We start from the raw sequence: 27,347 nt of genomic DNA on the forward strand, positions 1-27,347 counted from the left end.
ATTCTTTTGTTAATACATTGAGTGTCATAATGCTGAGGAGGACTAGAGTTGCAAACATTGTTTAATCAATGTTAAACAGAATGAGGTTCATTTGCAAAGGAATTACAGCCGACAAATAAATCACACATACCAGGTTCTTTTTAATTTTCTAAAGAAGAAATTATACACGCTACCCACACTGCATGACTCATATCAACTATAGTCAAAGATTACATTACCTGGCACGATGATGCTGAGGCAACAGCTGTTGAGAGGAAACTATCTGGCAAGTAGGGACACGTCAGACTGAACTTCGAAAGACGTGGCATAGCACACACCCATTGGGCAAGGTCTCCTTCCACCGAGGACTGATTTGGAATACCATCATCACTTTCGGTTAAACGTAAGGTCAGATCTTCAATCTGAAGGAGGAAAGCGAATTAAAATGTTGTGAAGACTTAAAGGTGAAGAAATAATTTAATCATGTGAAAATGGTGAGAAGGAATAATCATAGACGAAGCGAAGAGACCAAAGTAAAGGTGGATGGAAGGCTGATGTATCCCATTCTATAGGAACGGATGCTCGTGGCAGTGGGAATGGTAACCCGTCTTCTTTCCCATTGGTGCATGGTGGTAGTCACGTGGTCATTGTTGATCATCATACTAACCATACTCACATGATTATAAATGTTACAATAGCACTAAGTGACATTATCATAGGTTTAATATTGAAAGTACCAAAAATATTATACTTTCCTTTATACATAGAGCATAAGGAGTGAACAGACTCAGTCAATTTAGATTGATTTGATTTGATTTCTGAGTTTCTTTTCCATACATAAATGAAATACGAAGTCAATTGAACGAACTAGGGGAGATGGATCACAGTATAATTTGAATCTGACAGTTAAAACAAATAAATGATAAATTAAGACATCCAACATTTTTTTTTTCTAACACAATGCAAAACGCAAACAAACAAGCATGGCATATTTATGCAAACAAAGGTTCCCCTATATTCAAATTCAAATTCAAATTCAAATTCAAACTTTATTTTCACTTTTTCTTTCCAACAGAATGTACAAGAAACAATATTATGAGTTTGACACGGGAGTAACAATATATACATAACCAGACAGGATTAACAACATGTTCATATCTACATAATCAGTACAAAAAAGATACATGCATTCAATATACACTGCGAAAAAAAAAGAAAAAAAGTGGAGGTACCCACTCAAAAGACCAGGCTTGTATCATGTGGGTACCTCTGGGAAAGGGGAAATAAGGGGGGTGAAAAGCTTACAACTACAAAGAGTGCGGGAAACTGGGAAAGTCGGGAATAGAGAGGAAAAAAAAAAGCAAATGTGAGAAAAGAGGAAACAAAAAAGAGGGGAAAGAGAGAGAGAGAAAGAGAGGGAGAGAAAGAAAAAAAAATCCTCAATAATTTTGATGCAATCACCAAGGGCGAAAGCCCACAGAGACAATTAGCCAAGCGTCTTCGAAAGTGATGTATTGTCGAGGTGCTTTCCAGCGGTAGAGTTTGTAACTGTGGGACTAGAGCACGTATGGAATACTAGCACGCAGTAAAAAATATCTATGCCTCAAAGAGAACGCAGCCTATAGTGAAAGAAGAGAAGACAATGACGTGCCTACAAAATTAAATTCATTCGGTTACATTATAAAACCTCAAAAGAAACATGTTCAATCTCTTTTTAAAAGAATTTAATGATGGCGCATTTTTTATATAGAGTTTTTTACATAGAGTTAAAAATTAACGGGAGACAATTATTGTTATAAGTGTACATAAATTGCCCCATTTGTAATAAAAACAAATCTTTAATTTTCAGAATCTTATTATCAAAGAACAAAGGATCTGTATGAGAATATGGAACGGTATTACAAATAATGCGAAGAGCCTTCTTTTGTAACAGTAGAACGCTATCCAACAATAATTGATGCGTATTTCCCCATACCAAAATTCCATAATTTAAATAAGGCAATATCAAAGATGAATACAATGTAAACAAAGAATGTTGAGGAATGGAAAATTTTACTCTATTAATAACACCTATATTACGTGAAATTTTCTTGCAGACATTATCAATATGAAATTTCCAAGAAAGTTTATTATCAACTGTGAAGCCGAGAAACTTTATATGGGAAACACTTTCTAAGACAGCGTCACCAAAACCACATTCCACATGTCCACATTCAAATTATCTAAAGTGTTACTAAAAAGCATATATTTTGTTGTTGTTTTTTTTTTGATATTCAAAGACAACTTATTTGCTCGTATCCACTCACATAAATTTTGCAATTCAAAATTAACTGTCTGCACAAGGGTATTTGAGTCTTCATGTGAGTAGAATACATTTGAATCGTCGGCAAACAGTATGAACGATAACACATCGGACGAAGCACAAAAATCATTAATGTAAACAATAAACAACAACGGGCCCAATAAACTGCCTTGTGGCACGCCACACTGAAGTTCTCTCATATCAGAGTTATAATTGTTCAGTAAAACATATTGTTTGCGATTAGTTAGATAACTCCTGAACCACTTCAATACCTTCCCACGTATACCATAATGAGACAACTTGTAAAGTAAGATATCGTGGTTTATGGTGTCGACGGCCTTAGAGAAGTCCAGGAAGATACCAATCAAATGAGAGTGATTGTCTAAAGCATGTGCTACTTTGTCAACAAAATTCAACAAAGCGTGACAGGTACTATGCTTTTCCCGGAACCCAAACTGCGAATTTGTAATAACGCCATACATTTTTAGAAAATTCATCGTCCTTTTATATATAATTTTCTCTAAAATCTTGGACAAACAAGATAATAAAGAAATAGGCCTATAATTACTAACATCTAACTTATCTCCATTCTTATATATTGGGATGACTTCAACTATTTTCATTTGTTCCGGAAACACACCCGTTAACATTGACAAATCAAAAATATGTGCCAAAGGATCCGCAACAGAAGATATAAGTCCTTTCAAAATCATATTGCTTATATCATCATAACCTGAACTTTTGTTTTTGTTTTTCAAACCAGATACAATATCAGTAACCTCTTACCTCGTGGTAGGAGTAAAAAATAATGAATTCGTATTATATTGATTTAAAAAATCAGAAAAATGTTTATCGGTATTAGGAATTTCTTGAGCAATATTTTCTCCAATTGTTGTAAAATATGTGTTAAACACATTTGCTATATCCGCAGAATTATCAATAATTTCATATTTCATATCTGTCGTTCAAAGAAAAAAAAAAAGCAACTCTTGATGTATAGAAATTCAGGAGACCATCACTATAAGCAGACGCTTGACGAGGGCAATGGCCTCAGAAATGATAGTCTAAACATATACGACATTGTAAGAATGATTATAAAAGTCACCACTAACTGAGTGGCGATTAAGAGAAAGGGAGGGAAGAATTTTCCTGAAAGAAAATAAATGAATAAACAAATAAATAAATAAATAAACAAATGTGCACAATCTTCATTTCCTGGGAATAATAGTACAGCGACCCTACCACATCACCGCATCTATAGGGATCTTATCCCTCCTCCTCCCCCACATTCTCTCTTCTCTCTCTCTCTCTCTCTCTGTCTCTCTGTCTTTCTCTCCACGTTACGCACTGTTTGTGTCATAGCAGAAATTTGCTACCGGTAATCAAACTTATCGTAGAGAAACGTGTGTATCATCAGAAAAGTACAGACTGTGTAAAACCCATCCGGCTAAGGATTGTATTTCGGAAGTGATTATCTTTATTTTTTAACACATTTTCTCTTGCAAGAAAAGTGTCTAAACCTATTCTTTTGTTAATACATTGAGTGTCATAATGCTGAGGAGGACTAGAGTTGCAAACATTGTTTAATCAATGTTAAACAGAATGAGGTTAATTTGCAAAGGAATTACAGCCAATAAATAAATCACACATACAAGGTTCTTTTTCATTTTCGAAGAAGAAATTATACATGCTTCACACACTACATGACTCATATCAACTACTGAGTAATAGTCAAAGACTACATCACCTTGCACGATGATGCTGAGGCGACAGCTGTTGAGAGGAAAATATCTGGCAAGTAGGGACAGGACAGACTGAACTCCGAAAGACGTGGTAGAGTAAACACCCATTGGGCAAGGTCTCCTCCCACCGAGGGCTGCTTCAGGAAACCATTATCACTGTTGGAAATACTTATGGTCAGACCTTCAATCTGAGGGGGAAAAGCGAATCAAGATATTGTGAAGACTTAAAGGCGAAGAAAATAATGAAACCATGTAAAAATGGTGAGAAGGAATAATCGAAGACGAAGCGAAGAGACCAATGTAAAGGTGGATAGAAGGCTGATGTATCCCATTCTAAAGGAACGGATGCTCGTGGCAGTGGGAATGGTAACCCGACTTCTTTCACATTGGTGCATGGTGGCAGTCACGTGGTCATTGTTGATCATCATACTTACCATGCTCACAGGATCACATGTTACGATAACACTAAATGACATTATCAGGTTATTGAAAGTAACAGAAATAATAAATGTACTCTCCTTTATCCAAATAGAACAAAAGGAGTATACAGACTCAGTCAATTCTCATTGTTTTGATTTGATTTCTGTTTTTTTTTTCATACATAAATGGAATACGAAGTTAGTTGAACGAACTAATTGATCACAGTAGAATTTGAATCGGACAGTTAAAACAAATACATGATCAATTCAGATATCCAACATGTTTTTTTTTTTCTAACACAATGCAAATTGAAAACAAACAAGCATTATCTTATGCACATATATTTATGTAAACATATAGGACCCCGTATATCTGTCGTTCAAAGAAAAATTAAGCAACTCTTGATGTACAGAAATTCAGGAGACCATCACCATAAGCAAACGCTTGACGAGGACAATGGCCTCAGAAATGATAGTCTAAACAATACGACATTGTAAGAATAATTATAAAAGTCACCACTCACTGAGTGGCGATAAAGAGAAAGGGAGGGAAAGGGAGCGCACTGTTTGTGTCATAGCAGAAAGTTGATACCGGTAATCAAACTTATCGTAGAGAAACGTGTGTATCATCAGAAAAGTAAAGACTGTGTAAAACCCATCCGGCTAAGGTTTGTATTTCGGAAGTGATTATCTTTATTTTTTAATACATTTTCTCTTGCAAGAAAAGTGTTTAAACCTATTCTTTTGTTAATACATTGAGTGTCATAATGCTGAGGAGGACTAGAGTTGCAAACATTGTTTAATCAATGTTTAATCAATGTTAAACAGAATAAGTTTAATTTGCAAAGGAATTACAGCCGACAAATAAATCACACATACTAGTTCATTTTCGAAGAAGGAATCATACAAGCTTCCCACACTAGATGACTCATATCAACTATAGTCACAGACTACATTACCTGGCACGATGATGCTGAGGCGACAGCTGTTGAGAGGAAACTATCTGGCAAGTAGGAACATCCCAGACTGAACTTCGAAAGACGTGGCAGAGCAAACACCCATTGGGCCAAGTCTCCTCCCACCGAGGGCTCCTTTTCTAAATCATTATCACTGTCGTAAAAACCTAAAGTCAGATCTTCAATCTGAGGGAGGAAAGCAAATTAAGATATTGTGAAGACTTAAAGGCGAAGAAATAATGAAATCATGTAAAATTGGTGAGAAGGAATAATCGAAGACGAAGCGAAGAGACCAATGTAAAGGTGGATAGAAGGCTGATGTATCCCATTCTGAAGGAACGGATGCTCGTGGCAGTGGGAATGGTAACCCGACTTCTTTCCCATTGGTGCATTGTGGCAGTCACGTGGTCATAATACAATGTTCACATGATTATATGTTACGATAACACTAAATGACATTATCAGGTTATTGAAAGTACCAGAAATATGTACTCTCATTTATACATAGAGCAAAAGGGGTGTACAGACTCAGTCAATTTTGATTGAGTCTATTTAAATTCTGAATTTCTCTTTCATACATAAATGAAATACAAAGTCAATTGAACGAACTAATTAATCACAGTATAATTTGAATCTGATAGTTAAAACAAATAAATGATTAATTCAGATATCCAACTTTCTTTTTCAAACACAATGCAAAATGAAAACAAACAAGCAACTTTAGGATCTCGTATATATGTCGTTCAAAGAAAAATTAAGCAACTCTTGATGTACAGAAATTCAGGAGATCATCACCATAAGCAAACGCTTGACGAGGACAATGGCCTTAGAAATGATAGTCTAAACAAAACGACATTGTAAGAATAATAATAAAAGTCACCACTCACGGAGCGACGAAAAAGAGAAAAGGAGGAAAGAATTTTCCTGAAAGAAAATAAATGAATAAATAAATAAATAGATAAAAAAATGTGCACAATGTTCATTTCCTGGGAATAATAGTACAGCGACCCTACCATATCACCGCAGCTATAAGGATCTTATCCCTCCTCCTCCCCCAACATTCTCTTCTCTCTCCCTCTCTCTCTCTCTCTCTCTCTTTCTCTCTGTCTTTCTCTCCCAATCTCTCTCTCTCTCTCTCTCTCTCTCCACGTTGCGCACTGTTTGTGTCATAGCAGAAATTTAATACCGGTAATCAAACTTATCGTAGAGAACGTGTGTATCACCAGAAAAGTAAAGACTGTGTAAAACCCATCCGGCTAAGGATTGTATTTCGGAAGTGATTATCTTTATTTTATATACACTTTCTCTTGCAAGAAAAGTGTCTAAATCTATTTTTTTTTTTGTTAATACATTGAGTGTCATAATGCTGAGGAGGACTAGAGTTGCAAATATTGTTTAATCAATGTTAAACAGAATGAGATTAATTTGCAAAGGAATTACAGCCGACAAATAAATCACACAGGCTATGTTCTTTTTCATTTTCGAAGAAGGAATCATACATGCTTCCCACACTAGATGACTCATATCAACTATAGTCAAAGACTACATTACCTGGCACGATGATGCCGAGGCGACAGCTGTTGAGAGGAAACTATCTGGCAAGTAGAAACATTTCAGACTGAACTTCGAAAGACGTGGCAGAGCAAACACCCATTGGGCCAAGTCTCCTCCCACCGAGGGCTCCTTTTCTAAATCATTATCACTGTCGGAAAAACCTAAGGTCAGATCTTCAATCTGAGGGAGGAAAGCAAATTAAGATATTGTGAAGACTTAAAGGCGAAGAAATAATGAAATCATGTAAAAATGGTGAGAAGGAATAATCGAAGACGAAGCGAAGAGACCAATGTAAAGGTGGATAGAATGCTGCTGTATCCCATTCTGAAGGAACGGATGCTCGTGGCAGTGGGAATGGTAACCCGACTTCTTTCCCATTGGTGCATTGTGGCAGTCACGTGGTCATAATACCATGTTCACATGATTATATGTTACGATAACACTAAATGACATTATCAGGTTATTGAAAGTACCAGAAATATGTACTCTCATTTATACATAGAGCAAAAGGGGTGTACAGACTCAGTCAATTTTGATTGAGTCTATTTAAATTCTGAATTTCTCTTTCATACATAAATGAAATACAAAGTCAATTGAACGAACTAATTAATCACAGTATAATTTGAATCTGGTAGTTAAAACAAATAAATGATTAATTCAGATATCCAACTTTCTTTTTCAAACACAATGCAAAATGAAAACAAACAAGCAACTTTAGGATCTCGTATATATGTCGTTCAAAGAAAAATTAAGCAACTCTTGATGTACAGAAATTCAGGAGATCATCACCATAAGCAAACGCTTGACGAGGACAATGGCCTCAGAAATGATAGTCTAAACAAAACGACATTGTAAGAATAATAATAAAAGTCACCACTCACGGAGCGACGAAAAAGAGAAAAGGAGGAAAAAATTTTCCTGAAAGAAAATAAATGAATAAATAAATAAATAGATAAAAAAATGTGCACAATGTTCATTTCCTGGGAATAATAGTACAGCGACCCTACCACATCACCGCAGCTATAAGGATCTTATCCCTCCTCCTCCCCCAACATTCTCTTCTCTCTCCCTCTCTCTCTCTCTCTCTCTTTCTCTCTGTCTTTCTCTCCCAATCTCTCTCTCTCTCTCTCTCCACGTTGCGCACTGTTTGTGTCATAGCAGAAATTTAATACCGGTAATCAAACTTATCGTAGAGAACGTGTGTATCACCAGAAAAGTAAAGACTGTGTAAAACCCATCCGGCTAAGGATTGTATTTCGGAAGTGATTATCTTTATTTTATATACACTTTCTCTTGCAAGAAAAGTGTCTAAACCTATTTTTTTTTTTTTTTTGTTAATACATTGAGTGTCATAATGCTGAGGAGGACTAGAGTTGCAAATATTGTTTAATTAATGTTAAACAGAATGAGATTAATTTGCAAAGGAATTACAGCCGACAAATAAATCACACAGGCTATGTTCTTTTTCATTTTCGAAGAAGGAATCATACATGCTTCCCACACTAGATGACTCATATCAACTATAGTCAAAGACTACATTACCTGGCACGATGATGCCGAGGCGACAGCTGTTGAGAGGAAACTATCTGGCAAGTAGAAACATTTCAGACTGAACTTCGAAAGACGTGGCAGAGCAAACACCCATTGGGCCAAGTCTCCTCCCACCGAGGGCTCCTTTTCTAAATCATTATCACTGTCGGAAAAACCTAAGGTCAGATCTTCAATCTGAGGGAGGAAAGCAAATTAAGATATTGTGAAGACTTAAAGGCGAAGAAATAATGAAATCATGTAAAAATGGTGAGAAGGAATGATCGAAGACGAAGCGAAGAGACCAATGTAAAGGTGGATAGAATGCTGCTGTATCCCATTCTAAAGGAACGGATGCTCGTGGCAGTGGAAATAGTAACCCGACTTCTTACTCATTGGTGCATAGTAGCAGTCACGTGGTCATTGTTGATCATCATACTTACAATGCTCACAGGATCAAATGTTACGATAACACTAAATGACATTATCAAGTTCAGTGTTGAAAGGAGCAGAAATTATGTACTCTCCTTTGTACATAGCAAAAAGAGTATACAGACTCAGCCAATTTTCATTTCAAATAAATGATTAATTCAGATATCCAACATTTTTTTTTTTGTAACACAATGCAATTGAAAACAAGCATTATTTTATGCATATATATTTATGTAAACATATAGGATCCCGTATATCTGTCGTTCAAAGAAAAATGAAGCAACTCTTGATGTACAGAAATTCAGGAGACCATCACCACAAGCAAACGCTTGACGAGGACAATGGCCTCAGAAATGATAGTCTAAACAATACGACATTGTAAGAATAATTATAAAAGTCACCACTCACTGAATGGCGATAAAGAGAGAGGTAGGGGAGAATGAGGGTAAAAAAGAAAAAGGAGAAAAAGTGCATATATGAAGTGCTTGCATGAAAATGAGTTGAGTCAGTGGCTTAGGAAAACTATCCCGTTACACTTTTTTCCCATTATCTCCTCCATGGTCATTATAGTTAAAGACAGTCCTCACTTTTGTTTGGATTTTTTTCGTGGTTTTTCATCTTAATTTCTTGGTCAGGTTCTCATCAATATTGACAGAGTCATATAAACAGCATGGACAGAAATGAGTAAAATTGTTCAATGAGTAAAGATGGCTCTAGTGGACCAACAATGGTAGGACCCAACGGGACGAAATGGTCGTGCAAAATCTTCTTTCACAATCACAAGAGGATTTAGTAAAATCAAGTGATATTGTATGAAGACATTAATAGAAGTATTAAACAGAATTAACAGTGGCTCAACAACAACAAATATGATGCGAATTGGTCCAACTGTGTTCACTACTGCACCCAAAACGGACGTGCAACAATTTAGAAATGTAGAATTTGTATCTACTCTCACTGTTTTAGGAATAGATATTTCGTACTCTTTTCACGACCGGAATGCGCAATTCAAGATAATTTTGATGAGTATCAAATCACAATTGTATATTTGGAGATCTATAGAGACCTATCCCTTTGTGGGAAAATACAGATTGTTAAGACTTATGCATTATAACAAACGCAAACAGCTAGAAAACTGACCAGAAATGAGTATTATTTATCAGTAGAAAATTGATTCCATCGGGATTTCATGGGGATTAGAACCCAAAGTTGAATTATTGGGAAACTTATTTCGTCGGAAAATTTACATTAAAAAATCTGACCCAACTATACCGATTATTTCTTTGAAGAAACTCTAGATATCGCACATTGAGAAACGTAATATAGCGACAATTCTAAAGCGTATTTCGGGTAGAATTGGTTTTGTTACCGTAATATTTTATTTACAACTTTTTCTTGTATTCAAAACGCACGTTCAGACGTTCAGAACCGCAACATACAATCACATAGTTCTCATGTCGCGTAGACAACAAAATGGTACAGTTTATTACTATCGCATATTGAGATTGGTGCAATTCTGACAAAAGTGTCAATATTCTGGACGAAACTGACCTCGTCACGCTATCAGCCTATTTTAAGGATTTGAGTTCGAAAAGGTGTATGTTTCGGTGATGGTGATTTTTTTTTAATGCTTCCCTCAAGGAGTGATTCAGGCCCAAAATACGTCACCCGCTAGACTATGGAAACGGTAGCCCGACCTGATTATGTTACGATGATAATGATTTAATTGAAAGCAGCAAAAGGTACTCTCATTTATACAAAGCTATATAGAGCGACAGGAGTATACAGACCCTGTTAGCTGAGTCAGTGGCTCAAGGAAATTATCAATCTTGTCCATTATTCCCCTCCATGGTCATTATACTTAATGTTTTGTTTGTTGTTGTTGTTGCTGTTGTGTTTTTTTTTTTTTTTGCTGGGGGGGGGGGGGGGGGTCAAGTTGTGATCAATATTGTCATGGTCATATCAACAGCATGTCACGGAATGAGTACAATTCTTCAAAGAGCAAGATTCCCATCACCACAATTGTATTTATCAGTTATGAATATAATGTACTCGTGATTTCATTTGATTTTGTGCCATGATTTTGTATATACTTATATTCTTATAATAATATGTGTTACTTTGTCATGGATGGATGTTGAAGACACAGCACTGTATGGTTAATAACTTAATAAATGAAGCGAAATTGAATGAAATTAGAAATGACCTTTTAGTGGACTGACAAGGGCAAGTCCCAATGGGACGAAATGATGGTTCAAATCTTCGTCCACACTCACAAGAATAGTAAAATAAAAATGTTGTATGAAGACATCCCCACCCCCAAAAAAAGAAGATAATGTAAAGAACAGAGTTATTGGTTGCCCAACCTGTTTTCTAGCTGAAGATGGGTATGTTCGTACAGCAGTAAATGACCATTAACATGACAGCATTAGAATGTAGCCATAATGTAAAATAAAGATAGAATACTACCTGATGTATTGTGTAGCGTCATGGAAAGCATACCCGATTATGCAGTGCCCCGATCGAGTTGATAACAGAAAGAAAAAAAAAATGTTGGATGCATACAATAAGTAGATCAATAGTTTTATTCAAAAGAAAATGATATAAACTCCCAAAGCAAATAACAGATTCATCCCAGGAATAAAGCAATACGGTAATACTCCTAACAAATGCCTAACTTTTCTCCTAGCACTTCATCCGCACGATTGGTCTCTACAGAACATTCCTCCACACAATCATGTGCCCTTACGTTTCACATTGATCACTTCTGTGAGTATGGTTCATTGCTCTTATAACACCCAAACTTGGAAAAAGTGCAATTTGTCATTGTTGACTTTAAGTTCATGTGCTCAGTCATGCATGATGTTTGTGAGAATAATCAGGTATCAATGGAAAGAAGACGAGTTTCCCTATCCTCACAACCAACATCGCGCTCTCCATTACTGAAGATTAGAAAATAGAAGCCCTTCAAATTTGGATTACGTTTTCTTTTTTGATACGCACTGTGGAGGAAAACAAGATCGTGATTTCAATATCAAGCTTATAGTTGACGTTTGAAGATGTAAGGATGGCATGTGCGACTTTCAATTGATCAAAATTTGTTATTGCAGCCTTTTTTGTGTTGTCTCGTGTGTCTCTAGATTGTTATGATTGCATCATCAAAGTTTACCATGCAATTTTTCTTTTTCTTTTGACGTGTTGGAGAGTTTGCACCAAATAACGGGATATCCCTCTCCGTAGTGGCGACGTAACGGCGAGAGAGAAATCCCCTCATACTGAACGAACTTTCTGACCTGCAAAATATTCGTGTTTGGCGATCTTCCCTTGGTGTGTATGGTATTCTTCACTGCATAAACACGTTGTAGGAAAGGGTTTGGGTGGGCAGCAGCAATACTGTGCCATTACAGTCAAACCGCTTTTCCCTGGCTTTGAACCCGAGTGTTTCTTGTACTCCAGTAAAACAATAAAAAACAAAAACAAAAAACAAAAAACAAATTAATAAATAAGATAAATAAAAAGAATAAAAATCACGGTCGTCCTCGGCAAATCGCCAGGCTTCCGTTAACTAAAGATACATTCGTAGGTGAATTAAACTTCTTTCTCAGGTGAATCTTCAGGCCATAATACTTTTGAAATCGTGAACGGACGTTTCACGGCTTTCCCGTACAACAATTCGAAGAAGATATATACTGTATATATATATATATATATATATATATATATATATATATATATACATACATGAAGTTGGCCAAGAATACATTACCAGTCTATTTCTTAATTTGAAGAGTTTGTTCGCAAAAACCGATAAGTCCATTTTGGAAGATTTTGAAGTATGGTCTCTGTCATAAAGTACAAAATAAAACCTTTCAAACGATATATTGGTCACTACATATAAAGGTATATTTTTGAAGTTATGGTAAAAGAAGCAAAAATTATCTTATTATTCTCTTTATTTTTCTTGACCTTTAATCGCAAATATCTCCATTTGGCAAATATGGACTTATCGGTTTTTGCAAACAAACTCTTCATTTCTTCGCGGAGCCAATACGTGAATTCTCAAGATGTTTATATCATATATATATATATATATATATATATATATATATATATAGCATAGTGCGAGAATGATAATGATAAATAATGAAGGAGTTACACTGGTGCTGAATGGTCGAGACCCCTTCTCGCACTGTATTATATATAAATTATGTTATTATGCCCCTTCTCTCTTCATCTTTTGTGAATTAGTGAAAACCATCGGATTATAATACATGTACCACAATGACTCAGAAAATGTGTTCATTAAGTTGACGACATGGTAAGTTCTATATCCGTGCCGAGAGTGGTTTACTGTTAGGCAATTTGTTTAGTATAATTCAACCTAAATTTATCATTAGGCAAGTTTGAACTGAGGAACGCGATATAACATGTGGCGATTTAATAGTTATTTTACATCTCATATAGCGGCATTCTTGTAAATAACCGGGTATAATGAAAATAGATACATTTGATGTTACAGTTTTTTCAATCCGCCCCCCCCCCCATAAAAAAAGTCCGTCAGATCAGCACAGCAGCATTTCATGATCACAGGAATATTTTTATTGCAGTATTTATACAAACTCCATATGAATCGTTGGGTGCTAACACGGGATTGTGATCTATCTGCTGAGCGTATGCAGCAAGGAACGGGGGCAGTCCAGCTTGATTTCGCAGGGCTGTTTATTCGTAGCGGCCGAAGGACGAATTGTTTATACGGCTAGTCAAAATGCATTGCTCTGTAGCCAGGCTAGGTGACTTTCGTCATTATTATGCTCAAAATAATCTTCTTAATTCTCGGTTATTCTTTTTTTTTTCATATTAACTAGTTTACCAATGAGATATGACTGGACAATAGATATTTAAGATGAACATCTCAAATAAGACATCGTGCTGTAAGGCATCATTTCTAATACAAGTTGACCTTGGTTTCACTCAAACTTGCATTAGATTTAGATCACATTATGTTCTCCGTGACGACTGCATAAGAACCTGGATAATGATCTTCCCTCTTAAGCCTTAATTTCACAGTGATAATGGTCACAAAAGGTATTTTAAAATACCTACGATATTGTCCATACCAGTTTATTGTATTTTTAGATATAACTTTGTTTCTCTGCTTGAGAAACTTTCCCTGCAGTAAAGCAATATTTTTTCTTCATGTTTTTATATTTCCCTTTATAATTCCAAGTAAAATAACAGTGAAAACTTGTTTTTTCTCTGTATAAAATAAAGAGGCAAAGAAAAACCGTTTAACTGTTTAGTATGTTATCATCCAATTAATACATTGCCTCTTTGAAATAACTTAAGTATCATTCCATCTGCAATCTGTACATAATAGCATAAAATATTATTATTATTATTATTATTTTTTTTTTTGGTGAACTGTGGTGAAAAGCTCTTACCTGACAGTTCGAAGCCTCATCGCCTAGGATCTTATAGAAGTCCGGGTAAAATTGTGAGTCCCGTATTGCTACTTTACGCAGTACACTGCTCGAACACACGCTCTCCGCCAAGTCACGTGACACAGTTCTTCCGCATTTCAATAATAGCATATCTAGAGATTGCTGATAGAGCGAACATGAATTGACAGTAAAGGAAAGTAATTATCCACATGAAGAATGTGGTTGATAAAAGTACACGCAGTTGATTGGAGGTTTAAAGCTCAGAACAAAAGGGATCATTATTTTGATACACGTTCGATTCATATCGTAATATCATTTATCACCACTCTGAAGGGAATAATTCATTCTCATTTTGATATAGTATGAGAAATAGCAGAGGGACGATGAATATGACTTCATCCATGCTTGTGTTTTGTGCCCTAAACAGGTGTATGCCCAAAATAAATAATCATGTACTTTACACGATACTCAGTTTGACGTCTCCTTTCGATACATGGCGTCTTTAGTATAATCAAAGTTCAACGATTACTTCAAGGGGCATTTTGACAACTTTTACTGTAGCGAATCGATCTGATTTTATTCGACCATGAAACTGTTCTATTTTCTCCGTAGAGTCCAATCATTTTGCCATAAGAACAATAAGAACATATTGCTTGACTCATCATAACTATCGTATTTGTTCTAAATGTCACAAGGAAAAATCTATATACACTTTACCAAAAGACACGTTCTGATTGATTACATAATATAAGTGCATAAATTAAGTGACATGGTGATTAAGATTTAAAACACACACCAAGTCATCATAAGATTAACTGTACCATAGGAAGGAGACAATTATTTTACACTAACAATACTTAACTAGATATCACACTTTTACAAGATTTTGCATTTCAGAACGATTTATCCAATCATAGAGCACCTGGTCATGTCTAAACCCTATAAAGCCCCCTACCAGATTTTCGTTTGCCACTCCTTCGCCCTTAATCCGATTTCAACCATATTCGGTGACTTTTCCTAATATCATATTGCGAATATTTTGATATATAATTTAGCTGTATTTGATGTTGCTGGTGCCATGGCAACCATAAACTGACAACCATATCAGTCAGAGTTTGCATCTTTTTTCTGTTCCCATTTCATTTAACAGCATTACAGTGTATGAAATGGGTGTTTCTTGGCTGAAATTTATTGAAGGAGCAAAATTTGAAGTAATTATGGTTCTGGAAAGTTTTTCTTATTATTTCCTTTGTTTTTATGTGACAAAGGCATAAAACAATAGATATGATAGAGATAATTGAAAAAAAAATGATATTTTCTACAGATTGCCCTTATATTTTGAGTTATTTTGATTCCTTCACCCAAGTTATGCCTCTTATGTCATTAGTTTATCATATTATCAATTTGCAATCTCAAAATTCCAGTATTATGCAAATATGAAATGTCATAACTACACATGTACCCATCCCAAACATTTCATCTCAGGTCTCATAATGTATCACTATGTTGATATGAATAGCACCCCCATGTGGTGACCTTGAGAAATTTCAACCATAACAAATAATAAAATTCTACTTGGCTATCATTTGTGGCAAATATAAAAATGATTGGTCCATAGTAAGACATAATGGGGATAAAGAAATTACATAGAAAAATCATGTTTTTAGCATATTTCCTATGTATGTCTTTATATTTTGGTAAATAGCGCCCTCCATGGGTGACCTTGTGACAATTCAAATGTACAGTCATGTAGAGTATGAGTTACTCTACCCACATGCCAAATATGATGATGATACAGCAAATAATAAAAAAGTTATATAGGGGGGGGGGGGCACAATGTGCCCACCTTCCCCCTTGGGCCTGCGAGGGGTCAAAATAGCTTGGGCTTAATAGGGTTAAAACCAACTTTGAGCAAAGCTGTTGAGGTTGTAGATTATACACTCAATTTCACACAGGGAAAGACGCACACATAAGCACAGAATGTTATTATTGTTCTGCACAACAATTTCTGAAATATTTCAAATCATTATTCAAGCTGTGTCACTCACCACTTGGTTCTTTCGCACAATGGACACCACTCCTGACACTGTGTGTTGTGGTGAATCGTATAGTCTGTATTCAGCCCATCGTTCTCCCACTGCTCTGGTGGCCTCCTCAGTATGACATTCAAACGCAACCTCAACACAGAAATTACATTTACCACCCTCTTTGTTAACGGAGGAATGAAATGAGAAATTACTGGTATCACAGTTTATCAAGCCTTTGATGATATCAAGGCCAAGCTCATTCCCTGAAGCTGAGGCGAAGTAGAGTACGTAGCGGAACTCCTCAGGTCGACGAAGAAGTTTCTTTTTCACCTTTTTGTACTTGGTGCGATTCTTGGTGAATAAATACCCAATATATACCCCTGCAACGTATTCTTGAAACAGTTTGTGGGGAAAAGAAACAGTTGACTCAACCAAAGATGAAATGTTAAAATTGCGTCGACGCTCCCTTGTAACGACGTCTCTTTCTATAGTCAGAACTCCCACTCTGCAGCATGTTTTCATGGCTTGCAAACACTTTCTGAATTTGTTTTCAGCAAATGAAAGATTTCTGTCCAATAAACCGTTTAGCGCTATCTCGCTTATTTCTTGAATTGCCATTCCAGCTTTATTTAAATGCTCAACAATGTTCTGATTCTGTAAATTCGCACAGGCCTTTGATGCGTAATGTTCTTTCAGAAAATATATCATCTCAAAAAATATCATGGAGAAAGTTTGCAAATGTTGCATTTCTGTTCGCCTCTCTTCACTGAAGTCTTTCCACATCAGACAAAGCATCGCACAGTAGATAGGAAATGGAGCCATATTTGACTGGATGACATCATTTTCCTCCATAAAACTGATCAAACTTTCTGCAAGATTGTCTTTCTCCGCAATCTGAAAGTACCTACTAATGTAAGTTGATAAATTCTCCTTATTAAATCCATCGACGCTAAGAATAGTGTAAGCGTCAGCAATAGTCTTGTCCATCATGAACTCGTCTGTTCTCCATGGTCGTGTGGTCACAATTACTTTGCATGACTTATATTGCTGTATTCCCAAAATGCGAATGACATCACTGCTGTCAATTTCACTTAATTTCCCGTTAAACTCATCAAACCCATCAAATATAATGAGGACTCTGTTTTGATTTCTTGTAATGTAGTCATGTATTTGGTTCATTTTTGCTGTATTTGAATCAGAGAGATATGTTTTTACAATACTACCAATACTCTTTTTGTTGGTTACATCTCGAAGAGGTATTAGGAGCACCATGTCCAGATCCAGAAGAATCCGTCCCTGGCACCAGTCCCAGGCAATCTTAGCGCAAAGAGTTGTTTTCCCAACACCTCCCTCACCTTGTATCAAAAGCCGCTTTGAAAGATTTCCATTTTCATCGTTGGTCAGAAGATCGTCGTATGTTATTGGTGTCTTACGTTTGCTATTTCGGTCTACGATACTTATATTTGTATAAATTTCATCCAATTCAACACGTTCCATAAAGTTGAGTGGATCCACCGTGACCTTGCGTCGTGTCACACTGTAATATGCCTTCAGCTCTTCCTTGCATTGCTGTACTTGTTCCTTTGTAAGCGGTGATGGTTCTTAGAAGAGAAACCAAAAGATAGCAAAAGTAAAGACACAAAAATCATTATTGTACATACTTATGAATGTACATAAATACCCGCCCACTAAAAGATAGGCCTATTATGCATACACAGATAGACAGAGAGGGAGAGAGTGGGAGAGAGAGAAAAAAAATAGGGCCTGGAATATAATAAATCGATTGATCAAAAAATGTAAACGATAATTGCTGATAAAGGATAACATTACAATGCACTCAATCCTACAAAGTGTTACGATTAAATCATATTATTATTTTTTTTTATTTTCTTTATACAACGAAATTACGAATGTGTTTAAAAAGGATAAGATGTAATCTTGAAAATAAAAAGTCACTTTGCATAATGTAATAATGCATTTTTTACAACGAATAAGTTTGTGGTTATCTGCATATATATTTCTTACTCAGCATTAATTCTTCTTCCTCGTGAAATATTTCTGGTATGTTTGGTCTTCGCCAGCAGGGGATCCAGCCACATCCTGAAATATATCAACAGAATGTCATCATCAATGATCGTTTTCATTTATCAGTTTGTCATTCATATCATTTTCAATTATATTCTGGGCGCTATATTTTCCACACCTTTTTCGTTTCCCCTCTTTTCATGCCCACATTCTCAAGTCAACATCACGTCAAGAATACGCTTATGACGTACTGTTTGAAGTATTTTCCCCTTTATGAATATTTCTTTTATTTGAGAGCGACTAATCATCCTTGGTAATAGATTTGAGAGTTCTGTGTACATGGGATATTTGGTCGTCTGTACTAATGTTGTTTTTGTATCAGAATGATGAGAAATGCAAAAAATAAAACCAAAGACATACACACAAACACACACACAAACACACACATTCACAAATTGATACAAATATAAAACCTTACAAAAATAAAATAGACAGACACCTTTTCGCGGTTGGCAGTCCGGATGTTTGTTTTGAAGATACTTTCCAACAAGGAGAAATAGGATGACTATGGCAACAGGCACACCAATGGTGAGTCCGATGATGAGACCCAAATTATTAAGTTTCCCTAAAATTTGATAAAGACACAAATAAAACACTCTTTCACTTATTATCAAGACATTACATATGAATATAAATAAACGTTAATATCTGTGTATTGATGGAGTCATCCTACGAGACCGACACCCACGAGCCACATGGCCAACTAACTCTACATTTAAGCAAAAACATACAACAAAAATGGTTCATTAGTCATATACAGTTCATGAGTCATACGGCCCGTCAGCTCGTTAGGCAAAAAAGAAAGAAAAAAAAAGGGGTCCATGAGTTCGACACTATGCAAACAAGACCTACAAGTTTGACGGGTACAAGGCCAAACAAAAACAAAAACCAAAAGCACAACCAAAACAAACATGAGACAGACACTGCATGTATTAAGCCCAGTGCTGAGGTGGTGGGCCGTTTTTTAAACTCATTGACCTTACTTGCCTAGAAGTATCGATATCACGGACTGTATGATTCGTGAGCTGTATAACTGATCGTTTTTGTCGGATTTATAAATGACGCGTAGCCCTGTCAATATCGTTGTGACGTGTTTTTCCCTGTCAATATCGTTGTGACGTGAATGGAAATGGGTTAAAATTTTTCTTTACTACATTATTGGACACTAGCAAAATGAACATCGTTTTTTTTTTTTTTTTGGGGGGGGGGGTACTTTGCTAAAAAAACAAACAAACAAAAAAACAAAAAACCGAATTGTACTTTACCGTGACCAATCTCAATCAGAATATTGGTTTGAAATATCAATTGTATACCAGAGACTATTCAGAAATATAGAATTGACGACATTTTATGAAACCTGTTGAAGGTAGAACGTTGATTTCTCGGGTCGACGTTCCATTCAGCGAGTCACCGGTAGCCACGCACATGAAGGTTTGCTCTGTTCCACTTTTAACTGAAACAGTGATCTTCTCGAACCTCTCGTATGTGCCGTCAGAAAGTGTGTTTTGTCTTGAAACCACGGAAGTCATCCTTTTTCCCGACTCCTCCGTCCATAGCATGGAAACGTTAGGTTTGAATCCACTCACGACACACGTAAGATTAAAAGAAGGGGTGTTGGAGGGATATTGGTATGTGCATCGGCTTTGACGAGATTGACTCTTATCAACGCATTCCTCGATTGTATGTCCGGATGCCATCGCTAGAGAAATACAAAACATATTTTGAATTGGCATTACAGTGTATTTTGTATTCCGCTCCAGATTTCACTCGGCATTTCAAGAAAGTTAAAAGGATTCTTGCAGTTTTGATTTTTTTTAGTGGAAAACAAAACATTTTTTATTTTATCCTATGTGTAATTTACATATTAAACATGAAACTATAACCAAGGAATGTTAATTTTAAAGAAAAATGAGAAGTGAATACAATGAATAGAAAAAAAAAAGAACTTACATGATCGTTTGTTTTTAATCTGAACGTTGTTAGGATGAAATTAATAATATATAACATGGTGATGAACTATCTAATCACTCTTTCAAAGTCGGTAAGGTGATAAAGAGTAAGATATGATTATTAAAAGTAGAAATAGAAGAAGAGTAACACACTTAACTAATTCTAATTATTAATATTATTGATAAATCATGCAAATAACGCATAATCTTTCTCATTATATATATATATATATATATATATATATATATATATATATATATATATTATTATTATTATTATATATATATTCAACCACATGTTATCAAAATATCAATATTATGTAAGTGAATCAATGTGGGGACTTAGAGTTATGCAATCAAATTTATATGTATTCTGATAGAGGTCATTGAAATGCTCGAATATTGGTAATTTCCATGGGAACTCGACCTGAATGTACAGAAATGAACATAATTATATCTGAATGAAACAATGTAAAAACATGCTTAAAGTACCTCCGAATGTTCCTTCCAAATATTGTTGCTGCTTTTTAACGCCTTTCTACAAATCGCATATCTTTATCACACCATTATAACTGACTATTGCCGAGTGTTCATGCTGAGTGTTTCTGGCCACCGTGGACAAAATGTGATTGATGTGTGAAAACATAATGGGACGGGATGAACACACGACGGGATGGACACTCGTAACGGGCCGTGATTCCCATGAATGCCGTGTCAAAAAATGTTGAAACTGCATCTCAAAAATTTGCCACAGCAGTTGCGGTGCTAATGAGAAACTCATCAGTCTCAGTTATCCAACATTACGGCTACAATAGAAATTGGCTGTACTGCTTGTATTGTAAGTTACCCTGTCTATATACATAGACAGACTTTTTAAACTGCAAAAACGTGCAATAAGGGTTATAAACCATTCAACTTATTTAGCTCACACTTCACCAATTTTTAATTCCCAAAAGATTTTAAAGTTGTATGACAGATATAAGTATATTTTAGGTAATCTTATGTTTTTAGTGCATAGAAGGCTTTTACCCGATTCTCTGGTGCATTATTTCACCTTAAATTGCAATATTCATTCATATTATACCAGAAACGCTGAGAATTTTCATATGCCAAAAGTAAGAACATCGTTATTTCAGAAATCTGTGTTTTATCAAGGTCCGCTTATATGGAATTCAATACCAGATGATATTCGTAAAGTTACCTCTTTTAATGTATTCAAACGTAAACTTAAGGAGAATTTGATACAAAATTATAATTCCTAAGTTTTTGACATGCTTGGCTGGCAATACATGTATTCTATCTAATGATTGTAACTCACTTTGTTCGTATTGTCTTTGTAATGTAAATGTAGTGTATCATGTATCATGCTGTATTGCTTTATGTTTTGTCTTGCAACGGTATATCAGTTCATCTCATTTTTTTTTTATAAATATGAAAAATTTACCACCAATGCATTTTTTTAAATTGATTTTCTGGGTCGGCCAGATTTTAAGGAAACTTAATTCCTCGTTGGCTGCTTCCCTTCAGCTTTATGTATTCCAAAGTTATGTTTTTTTTTTTTCTCTGTGTCTGTCATGATTGTTCATCAATGTCTTTCTCTGTTGTTTTTATGCTGAATAAATAAATTCAATTCAATTCAATTCAACCCGTGACCCCGTGCTTGACAGATGATTTAACTCTTTATGTGCCACGTTCGCACGTCCGACTCAGTCGACGGCGTGCCAACTTCGCATATTCTGCTCACAAACAAAGCCGCCAAGACCGATCGATAAACCGCTAATTACTGCTAATCCCGCGGCACAATGACAGCGTTTCTCGTGCTTTTGTTCCTCTCATATACGGCTTGCATTCTATGTGGTGATCGAATATCAAGCGATGTTCCCAAGTAGATTTGTTCGTACATTCTAAGTTTCTGTCACGGTTTTATGTGCAAAAGTCATGCCTTTACAGTAATGTAGCATTTGGTCATTCAAAAGAAAAATGGAAAATAGGGTAGTCATACAATTTATATCGAAACAAAGCTTGGCATTCCTCTTTAACTTTTCCTACTATTATGCCCATCTTAACAGAAATTTGTTGAAGTTATACAAATTGGAAAAACAGAATTCTTTCTCAAAGCATGACTACCTTCATGTCTCAGAATAACGTGGCACACAGGGGTTTTCCACCATGGCACATAAAGAGTTAAACAATATTGACAAGGCATTATTTTACCGCTTTTCCAGGATTCATTTAGCTTGCGTGTGTATGATTTTTTTTTTTCTATTTAAACTAAATCATTGAGAGGACTGTCATCTTGTCCAGTCTTGGATCGTCCCATGCCACTATATTATGACATGGCGAAAAAGAAAACCTTACTTACAACCAATTGTGATGATCGTGGTATTTTCAACAATTTGGGTATTCTTCAGCACCACCTGACAATAGTAATGACCCTCATCTGCCACCTCCAAGTTAGTGATGACGAGGCTGAAGTTCTTGTCGATATCAAACCGTTCTTCCCTGCTTTGAAATTCCCCATCGATGAATTCAGCCTTGGTCGTCCTTTGCTGCTGGTCTGAGATTCTCTCCTTGAACCAGAACACTGCGAGAGGATCCTCCTGGAAGTCACATGGCAATCGGATGTCTTCTCCTTTCCATCCTTGAACGTTGGGGGCAGTGCCTACCACTGAGGCTACAAGATGAAAATATTAGCAAAGTATGGTTCATGTCTTGCAAGCATGACTTACCAAGCTACGTACACTAAACTGTCTTCCCAGAGTCACCTCCTCATTTGATGCATGCTAGTACTGATCTTGGTGCTTCCCTTTGTCAATATAGAATAACTAATGGGAAACTTGAAGTATTTATAAGTTTAGCTTTCATCAAGAGTTGCAGCATTATTCTTCCACATACGAATTTTGTGGGTCGAGGCTTTCGGTGAGTTTAGTCTATAAAGATTCAATGGTCGAGCATGTAGCTTTTTATCCAAGATATCTGGCAATCGTATCCTTGTGATATTTGCTTATTATAACAACCACCAGTTTAACTCTATGAAAAACTTCTCTCCATATTTGGAAGTTCATCACAAAGGCACGGGTTTTATTTATATCACAAACACGGATGTTGCACTTGCACAATTTTAAATGAACCAACAATACCCTCAATGAGTATTAATATGTATATATATATACATATATATATATATATATATATATATATATATATATATATATATATATAATGATAAAAAGTTCGTGAGCACAAAAGGAAATTCGCATGTAATCCCAACGAGAACCGACGACGTCATAATTCTCCTTTGAAGCACCATGATAAGCGCTGACCAGAAAAAAATGTCGTTGCTTTAAAGAAAAAAGACTAAAAGAGAAAAAATGGGGACCTATACAACAATCATTTTTCTCCAGACAATACTAATATAAAACAAACATAATAAATCTTAGAGATGATAAACACGAATATTAAATGTACCATGATGTCTCCACAAAGGAGCTCATACAATACATATCGTCTCCAAGAGGGAGCTCATGTAAGAAAATACAACTATTGAATATTTATATAATATTCAATTATTATTAAAGTAATACTATCCAAAACCAAGACAAAGTAATAATCATCGTGTATCAAACAAGAGGTCATTATAAAGGTGACAATATTCATGTTGATGAATACCGCATAATCTTTACGCAAATTAATTCGAATAACTATATAATACACGCGCGCGTATATCGCACACTAACTCAAACATACACACACACAGACACAACCTGCGCACACACATCACTAATATCAAGGGTCAGCCCAAATGATATCACATTTGAAATAAAGCACGCACAGGGTTATATGCATTATAGAATGGAGAAAATTCCTCTAACTGTATCATTACTTCAAGTGAAAGAAAAAAAAAGATATAAAGATAAATGTAGAATGTATATAACACAGAGCTCTAGGCATCATAACAATGATTCGGGGCAAAACCAGAGGTGTTTATGCAGCAAAGTAGGTTTGCAGCAAAACAATTGAAAGATATTGAACAAATATTGTGGTGGTTTCAAAAAAAGACAGAAAAAAGAAAGCTTTTATTGTTAAACGTCCCTGCTGGAAACAGCATAGTATTCCACAGTGTAACTATTCACAATACTATTATGTTAACGAATTATAGTCAACTGAGATTAATCACACTGTTGTGTAGTTTTTCATAGAGTCCGTGCATATACATGTAGTAATGTTCTATAAATTGATGATTCCCAATGTGTTAAAAACTCTGTAATTTAAAAACGTGGAGATATTCCACATCTTGTACACCATGTGTTACATAACATTCTGTTCTCCTTTCCAGCATACCTTGGCACTGGCAAGGGCAATTCGTTTATACAACCTTTATACGCGTAAAACAATTATCTTTCGTCAAAGGCAGTCTGATGTTCTAATGAAATGAAGATATTATGAATTGAAGAAAAAAAATGTGACCTTATCCCCATGCGGGGGTGATTTTTTTGTTATTTGCATTGAAAAGCATCAAAGTTAATCACCATTGATCACCACACTCAATGTTCATACTACTTTTGTAAATTGAGCTGAAAAACACAATTTGGTTTTGTCTTACTTATGACATGTGTTGACTTTAGACCAATATTCAAAAGGTGTCAAAGAAAATAACGAACAGTAAACAGAGTTCCTTCGTACACAGGGATTCCAGGTATTTTCTAAAGTTGGTAATTTTCTGGTAGCTTCGTCGTTTTGAACATTTTTGGCATCACTCGGCTGGGACTTGACATGATATACTGACAGCAGGATCGGGAAAATAAAGTTGGGCTTACCTTCTCCATAGTGGCTACAGAACACAGCAATAGCCAGTGTTAATAAGAGAACGAGGTCGTATATTCTATCCATCACATGTAGTCAGAAGACTGAGATAGTTCACAAAGAATAAGCTGAATACACGTTTTGACCGGAATGTCCCGAAAAACTGTCAAGTAATCTAGGTAAAAGAATATTACATCTTTTTTAAATTGATAGTCGAACACACCCCATGCCTTGCACGCTTCCGAGACTGTGGGGGCATTGAAATAATGGCGACGCAGCCGTTTGCTAGCTTTCAATTTACACATTATATCGCATAGAGCATAATTATTGTTGACACAGTTCATAGGACACATAGTCCAAGGTTCAATGAAGATTATATTTAACCATTTGTTGATTTGGTGTAATATTTCTTATAAGTATGTATTGTTGACACAGTTCATAAGACACATAGTCCAAGGTTCAATGAGGAATATAGATGTAACCATTTGCTGATTTGATGTAATCTTTTTAATACGTAGGTGCGTGCGCGTGCAGCACCACTGCACACGGTGTGATCATCTGTAAAGCCGATTGAAGAGTGGCCCAGTTGTATTGAAATATGAAGTCCTATCATCTGATAGACTGATATACTAAAGATAGTCCTTCGACCCAATTTATAAACAATTAAATGATACACAGGTTTAAGTTCGTGACGTTAGTGGAGATGCCTCGCAATGTATTCACAATGTAGTGCAATTTCTTCAGTTTGAAGAAACTGAAGAAACTCATACCTGAACCTTCACCCAACGGCTGCGCCGGTCCAATTATGGGCTTGTACTCGTTGTTGTTTATATTATTGTGATGGTTACTATCGCCGTCATCTCCCCCCCCCCCCCCCCCGACTCCTCGGTACGGATTTACGCCGGTGGTTGACAACAAACTCTCATTGAAAACACAAATCGATCATATAGCTGTTATATTATTCCCGTAATGTATAGGGTGTTTTTCATATGTAAAATTTCATTTTTTTTTTCCTCAAAAGTCTTTCTCTTTATGTTATATATACTCCTTGTTGGTATTGCCTTACTTGAATTAGGGAATTTTACCTTGGGCAATTTTCATCAGACTCTCTTGAATAGAGTACTTATACTGCAGAAGAAGACCATCCATATCATTTGCCATTCTGCTATACGATCACATGTAGATTTATTATTTGCCTCTCATTATAGTTTTATGAAAAATTAATGAGTTGTTTTTATTTGATTTATGTCAAGTTATGTATACGCATAATAACAATTTACTCCCATCTTGTGTGTGTGTGTGTGTGTGTGTGTGTGTGTGTGTGTGTGTGTGTTTTGTCCGGTGTTCCTAAAAAAACAATCATTGCATAAGATTTTGTGTAACATTCAAACTCGACGCTAAAATTATTTTCACTTACCACTTTTTCGAACAATTCTAGCTAAAAATCAATTTTTTTCACTGGGATTCTCTGAATCACGAAATAAAAAAGTTCCTTTCTTCTACTCATTTAAAGGGAATTGACTGTTTTTTTTTTTTCATTTACAGTTTTACAATGATATCTGCTATGAATCGGATTGGTTTACAAGCTCATTTTGATACCTTCTTGTAAAATCTACATTCCCACTTATATTGACGCCTGTACTGGCTGATTAGAGCAAGGGTTGTGACTAGCGTTTCTTTACCAGCAGCTCTGCTATTCCTGCAGTATAGTCTTTCTTCAAGATCTCCATTCTATACGCTTTAGTTATAGGGGAGAATTGGACGTCTGCGTTTGTCTGTCCGTTTTTTTTTTTCTTCTTTTCTTTCTTTTTTTTTTTTTTCGTCGAAGGTCCGTGTGTCGTTATCTCTGTTGTGCATGCTAGTCTTGCTTCCTGTCGTTTCGTCAGGTCAGTCTTTTCCCCTTAAGCAGTCGGGTGCACGTCACGAGACCGACACCCATGAGTTATACAGCCCACAAGTCATACAGGTCACAAGTCATACAGCCCACGAGTCATACAGCTCACAAGTCATACAGCCCATGAGTTCGACACTAAGCCGACAAGGCCCACGAGACCGACACATTGCGCGCCGTGTTGTATCTGTCGAACTCGTGGGCTGTTTTTACCTTGTGTCGAACTCATGGGCTTTATTT

At 35.9% G+C, this 27,347-nt stretch overlaps 1 protein-coding gene across 1 annotated transcript; it reads right to left on the bottom strand.

Moving 5' to 3' along the window:
- Nucleotides 1-209: 209 nt before the first annotated feature.
- Nucleotides 210-25,303, bottom strand: LOC140227839 (uncharacterized). Its single transcript, XM_072308233.1, has 13 exons — nt 25,231-25,303; nt 22,776-23,087; nt 19,822-20,163; nt 19,778-19,783; nt 18,904-19,029; nt 18,405-18,479; nt 16,401-17,980; nt 14,353-14,514; nt 8,495-8,677; nt 6,950-7,132; nt 5,402-5,584; nt 4,029-4,211; nt 210-401 (listed from the first exon to the last, which is right to left on the bottom strand). The coding sequence occupies exons 1-13, from the start codon at nt 25,301-25,303 to the stop codon at nt 210-212; spliced, it is 3,600 nt and encodes a 1,199-aa protein (XP_072164334.1).
- Nucleotides 25,304-27,347: the final 2,044 nt, after the last annotated feature.

This window comes from Diadema setosum, chromosome 4 (genome assembly GCF_964275005.1).
Source record: "Diadema setosum chromosome 4, eeDiaSeto1, whole genome shotgun sequence".
NCBI lineage: Eukaryota > Metazoa > Echinodermata > Echinoidea > Diadematoida > Diadematidae > Diadema > Diadema setosum.

Excerpts from the sequence above, each read along its gene's own strand:
- LOC140227839 (XM_072308233.1), bottom strand. The coding sequence starts at position 25,303 with ATGGATAGAATATACGACCTCGTTCTCTTATTAACACTGGCTATTGCT. Across the intron at positions 23,088-25,230 it reads CTGTAGCCACTATGGAGAAG|CCTCAGTGGTAGGCACTGCC; the intron begins GTAAGCCCAACT and ends TTCATCTTGTAG. Across the intron at positions 18,480-18,903 it reads GGACTGCCAACCGCGAAAAG|GATGTGGCTGGATCCCCTGC; the intron begins GTGTCTGTCTAT and ends GATATATTTCAG.